Source organism: Empidonax traillii, unplaced genomic scaffold, assembly GCF_003031625.1.
Source record: "Empidonax traillii isolate 1590-97213 ecotype Southwest subspecies unplaced genomic scaffold, ASM303162v1 scaffold2379:size25636, whole genome shotgun sequence".
Taxonomy (NCBI): Eukaryota; Metazoa; Chordata; class Aves; order Passeriformes; family Tyrannidae; genus Empidonax; species Empidonax traillii.
The window spans coordinates 11227-16369 of NW_020957572.1; the positions used below are offsets into that span (position 1 = coordinate 11227).

The 5143-nt window shown below is 68.4% G+C and overlaps 1 protein-coding gene across 1 annotated transcript; it reads left to right on the plus strand.

Annotated features, from left to right (window-relative positions):
• The first annotated feature begins 803 nt into the window (after positions 1 to 803).
• RHBDL1 (rhomboid like 1) lies at positions 804 to 5031 on the plus strand. The gene is made up of 6 exons (XM_027909759.1): positions 804 to 925; positions 2969 to 3127; positions 3364 to 3588; positions 4222 to 4370; positions 4458 to 4570; positions 4784 to 5031. Exons 1-6 carry the CDS (start codon positions 887 to 889, stop codon positions 5029 to 5031), a joined length of 933 nt encoding a protein of 310 aa, XP_027765560.1. The 5' UTR covers positions 804 to 886.
• The last annotated feature ends 112 nt before the right edge of the window (positions 5032 to 5143 follow it).

Genomic DNA, 5143 nt, shown 5'->3' on the forward strand with positions numbered 1-5143 from the left:
TGAACCTGTGCTGGGATACAGGTACTGGAAGGGGAATGTGAGTTCCAGCACGCAGACTGTGTGCTGGGATGCAGCTGTCACACCAGGATGCAGGTACTGATCCAGGATGGAGGTGCCACTTTGGAATCCGGTACCTATGCCATGATGCAGATATTCATACTGGGATGCAGGCACTGTGTGAGGATGTGTGTACCAGTACCGGGATGCAGGTACCATACCAGAATACGGCTCCCAGTACTGGGATTTAGGTACCCACACCAGGATGCAGGTACCTGTACCAGAACGTGGGTGCCAGTACCAGGATGTGGGTGGCATACTGGGATGTAGATACCATACTGGGATGCAGGTGTCATACCGGGATGTTGCAATCGTATTCGGATGTGGGTACCGGTGCCGAGATGCAGGTCCCCATGCCGGGATTGCACACAGCCATGTGAGGATACACTTCCCAGTACCGGGATGCCCGCAGCTGTACCGGGATGCCGCTTCCCGGCACCATCCCATGCTGCGAGCGCCCGGTGGCGGCTCCCTCCCGGTGCCGTGTCCCGGTGCTGCCTGCGGGGCGGGGCGGGGCGGGACGGGTCCCGGTTCCCCTGGCGGCGGCGGCGGCGGCTGCGGGGGGTGCGGGGAGGGGGGGGCGCTGCGCCGCGCGCTGCGGCGGGGGCGGCTCCGCTCGGCTCCGCTCCCGCCCCCGCCGCCGCCGTCGCCCCGCTGCCATCGGCGGCTCCCGGCGCCGCCGCTCGCCGCTCGCTCCCGGGCCCGCCGCAACGCGGGGCTGGCGGGGAGAGCCGCCCCCGCCGCCGCCCCCGCCGCCCGCGCCGCTCCCCTGCCCGGCTCGCCGGCCCCGGGCGCGGGGGAGCGGCGGAGCCCTCCGCCCGCCGGGTGCATGGACAGGAGCTCCCTGCTGCAGCTCATCCAGGAGCAGGTGAGGCCGCCCGGGCGGCGCCGGGCACCGGGCTGGGCTCGGGGATGGGTGCGCCGGGCATCGCTCCCGGGGGGGAGATGCTCTCACGCACCGGGCTCGGCTGGCGCTCAGCGGGCAGCGCTGCCCGCCCAGGGCGGCGACCGCGGCCGTGCCACCCCCCGCGAGCGTCCCCCGCTGCCCCCCGTCACCGCCCCGGGGGACCCGCCCCCCCCTCGTACCGCTGAGAACGCGCAACTCGGCTCACTTGTGGCCTCTCCCTCCGCCAGCCCCGGGCCGGATCCTGCCCGCTGCACCCTCAAGGACGGGGGGTGCTGGACACCGAACCCCGGCGCCGCCCGTGGGCTCTGGGTGCAGGATGGGGCCCCGGGCGTGCCGTGGATCGGGCACCCCGGCGAGGCGGGGGACTGCACCCACCCCCGTGACCTGATTGCGGGATCGGGCCGTGGAGCATCAGCGCTGCCTGGCGTGGGGCTCCGCTGGCGGCAGGATGGGGGCTCGAGGCGATGCCACCCGCTGCCCCCCCCGGCCCTCAGGAGCCCCCCTTGAGCTCCGCCGGCTCGTCCCTCCATCCCCACCCACCCCGGGCCCAACTGGCGGCTCTCCCCTAGGCATGGGGAGAGAATTTACTGGGGATCAGAGAAATTAACTGTTTCCCCCCTCGCCCCCAGCTGGCTCCATGACCTTGGCCGAGTCCCCCAGCCCGGGAGCTGCGGTGCTGTCCCTCGTGTCACCCCACCCTCGGGCACTGGGGCTCCGGGTGTCCCCGAGCAGCTCGGGGATGAGCAGCAGCTTTCCTGGGAGACAGCAGGACTTGGGAGAACCCAGCAGGACCAGGGGGCTGGGGGACTGGGGATCGGGCCCTCTCTGGGGGCCATGGGGGCCCAGTGGGGTTGGGGTGTGGGGAGTTGCACCCCAAAAGCGGAGAGGGACGTCCTGGCTGCTGCCGGGGCTCCTGAAGCCAGTGAGCTCAGCGTGTGCCAGCGTGGGGACAGCGTGTGCCAGGTCCCGGCGTGACACACACACACACGTGGCACCTGTGGGGGACGTCTGTGGGGCAGAGGGGACAGGGCATTCCCAAATCCCGATGGCTGGGGCTGCTCTCATGGGCTGGTGGCTTCTCTGAGGATGCAAGTGCTGCCTGCACCCTGTATCCTACACCCTGCACTTCACACCCCTCATCCCACCCTGCATCCCACTCCACGTGTCCTGCCCTGCCCCCTGCTCTGGGGCAGCCAAACCCCTCTCGGCAAAGAGGCTGTGGCTGTTCCCTGATGGGGCTGGATGGACGGGGTGTCCACCTGGGTGTGGATGTGACCCCGTGCCCCCAGCATTCCCTTTCCTGCCCATCCCACGAGGACGAGGTTCCTCTCCGTTTTATTCCCTGCAGAAGCGAGGAGCAAACCTAACACGATTTCGGGGTGATTGTGGGGTTCAGGGTCCCAGCCACCCTGTGCTCCAGCCATGGATGCCCCCTCCCAATCTCCATCCTCCTCGTGCCATGCCGGGCTCTGTCTCCATGAGCAGGACCACACCGGGTGCCCCGCCGTGCTGGGTACCCTGTGGTGCGCTGTGCCTGGAGGGCTCAGGGTGCCCAATTCTCTCCGGGAGCCCCGAGGATGGCACAGGGTGCCCCAGCACAGGGTGTGGTGGATCCCAGCGGCAAGGGCGATGGGAGGAGCAGGGGAGGAGGAGGAGAAGGAGGAGGTAGAGGAGGAGGAGGCTGGTGCCAGGGCTGCGCGTGTGTTTAGCTTGGTGGCTTCCTGGCTGGCAGGCTGATGGTGGCAAGAAATAACTGAGTGGGAGAGTGCTGACTGCTCCACGGGGAGATGGGGACACCGGCACTGCACGGGGCACCTGCGTGGCACGGGGCACCCACGGGGTGCGAGGTCTGGGCCGGGGGCAGGTTGTGGTGCCCCTGGCAGAGGCAGAGGCTGCTGTTGTGGAGCAGCACGAGGCCACGGTGGGGGGCACCGAGTGGTCTCTCCAGCCAACCGCGGGGTCGCAGCCCCGGCATCCCAGTAACGCCCCTGCCCTGCCCCACAGCTCGACCCCGAAAACACCGGCTTCATCGGGGTGGAGACGTTCGCCAGCCTGGTGCACAGCCATGAGCTGCCCCTGGACCCCGCCAAGCTCGACATGCTGGTGGCCCTGGCGCAGGGCAACGACGAGGGGCAGGTCTGCTATCAGGAGCTGGTAGACCTGGTCAGTGCCGGAGGGCCGCGGGGACGGGGGCGAGCGGCCGGGTGCCAGCCCGGGGTGGGCGCTGGGCACCTCCTCGTGCCCCTGGGGAGGGGGGCAGACGTCCGTGGTCCTCCAGGGGCGTGGGATGGTGGCATGGCCTCGAGGCGGCTTGTCCGGGCTGTGGCGTGAGGGGGCGGCTGGGCAGGGGGTGGCCACAAGCCCCGCGGCCCCCGTGGCCCCCCGGGCTCTCCCCGCAGATCAGCAGCAAGCGCTCGAGCAGCTTCAAACGCGCCATCGCCAACGGGCAGCGGGCGCTGCCCCGAGACGTCCTGCTGGACGAGACCGGCCTCGGCTTCTACAAGCGCTTCGTCCGCTACGTGGCCTACGAGATCCTGCCCTGCGAGATGGACCGGCGCTGGTACTTCTACCAGCACCGCACCTGCCCGCCCCCCGTCTTCATGGCAGCCGTCACCCTCACCCAGGTGCGGGGCAGGGTTGAGCCCGGCAGGGAGCGCCCCGGTGACCCTGGCGAGGCTCGGGCTCAGGGGTGGACGGGCTGGGCGATCCCGGTTCCGAGATTTGGAGCTCAGATCCGCGGTGAAGGGATGGATTGACCCTGGTTGTGGTGTCCCGGTGCCCGCTAGGGGGCTCGGGTCTGACGCGAGGGGATGCGTGACGCCGAATGTGGCATCTTTGTGCCCATCTGGGGGGCTCAGACGCAGGACACCCCCGTTCTGGTGTCCTGGTGCCCACGGAGGGGTTCAGGTATGGGGTGAAGGGATGGATGACCTTGGTTGTGATGTCCTGGAGTCCACGGTGGGGCTCAGACCCAGAGCAAAGGGGATGGGTGACCCCAGTCGTGGTGTCCTAGTGCCCACAGAGGGGTTTAGGTCGAGGAAAGAGGGGATGGGGGATGCCAGTTCTGCTGCCAGTGCCCATGGGTGGCTCAGTCTCAGGGCAGAGGGGACAGGTGACCCCAACTGTGATGTCCAGGTGTCCTCTGGGGGTCTCAGACCTGGGGTGAAGGGACCAGGACCCCCCGACCCAGGAGAGAGGGATGGGGAGGGGGGTGTTTTGTCAGTGCTGGGGGGTGACAGCCGTGGGCTTTGTCACAGATCATCGTGTTCCTGTGCTACGGGGCTCGGCTGAACAAGTGGGTGCTGCAGACCTACCACCCCGAGTACATGAAGAGCCCCCTGGTTTATCACCCCGGGCACCGGGCGAGGGCCTGGCGCTTCCTCACCTACATGTTCATGCACGTGGGGTAGGTCCTGCGGGCGGGGGGAAAGCGGGGGACACCCCGGGGACTGCACGGGCTGAGCCCCCGCTGTGCCCTCCTGTGCCCGGGCAGGCTGGAGCAGCTGGGGTTCAACGCCCTCCTGCAGCTGATGATCGGGGTGCCCCTGGAGATGGTGCACGGCATCCTGCGCATCAGCTTCCTCTACCTGGCCGGGGTTCTGGCAGGTGGGTGCTGCCCCGGGGGGCTGCCCCCCCTCCATCCCCTTCTCTCCCCAGCCCTCCGAGTCTGGAGGGGGTGAGGGGCTTCGCTGGGTACCACCCTGCAGTGCCAGAGTCACTTGGCCGGGGGCTGGGGGGCAATGCAGCCTGTAATTAATTCATGTGGACAGTAATTAATTAATGCCGAGGGTGAGTGCTGAGCCCTGTCTGTGCCCCCAGGCTCTCTGACTGTCTCCATCACCGACATGAGGGCCCCCCTGGTCGGGGGCTCAGGGGGGGTCTACGCCCTCTGCTCAGCCCACCTTGCCAACGTTGTCATGGTCAGTGGGGAGGGGGCACGGGGGGCACAAAGGGGGGTGGCATGGGGGGCTGCCGTGGGGTGGATGGTACTGCAGGGTGGGCAGCAAGGTGTAATATTTGGGTGGGGGATACCATTGGGTGACAGCACGGGTGGGAGCTGTTTGTAGGGTAGGGAGGATGGTGGGACATTAGGGGGGGATGCCATGGTGTGGGATAGGCATGGGATATGGGATGCCAGGGCACTGTGGATAGGCAGCCTTGTGTCACACGGGGGGGGGG

What these genes read in the sequence shown, in the direction of transcription:
- RHBDL1 (XM_027909759.1), top strand. Translation starts at nt 887, where the DNA reads ATGGACAGGAGCTCCCTGCTGCAGCTCATCCAGGAGCAG. An exon ending in TGCAGCTCATCCAGGAGCAG is followed by an intron (nt 926 to 2,968) that starts GTGAGGCCGCCC and finishes CCTGCCCCACAG; the next exon opens with CTCGACCCCGAAAACACCGG. An exon ending in CCTGGCCGGGGTTCTGGCAG is followed by an intron (nt 4,571 to 4,783) that starts GTGGGTGCTGCC and finishes CTGTGCCCCCAG; the next exon opens with GCTCTCTGACTGTCTCCATC.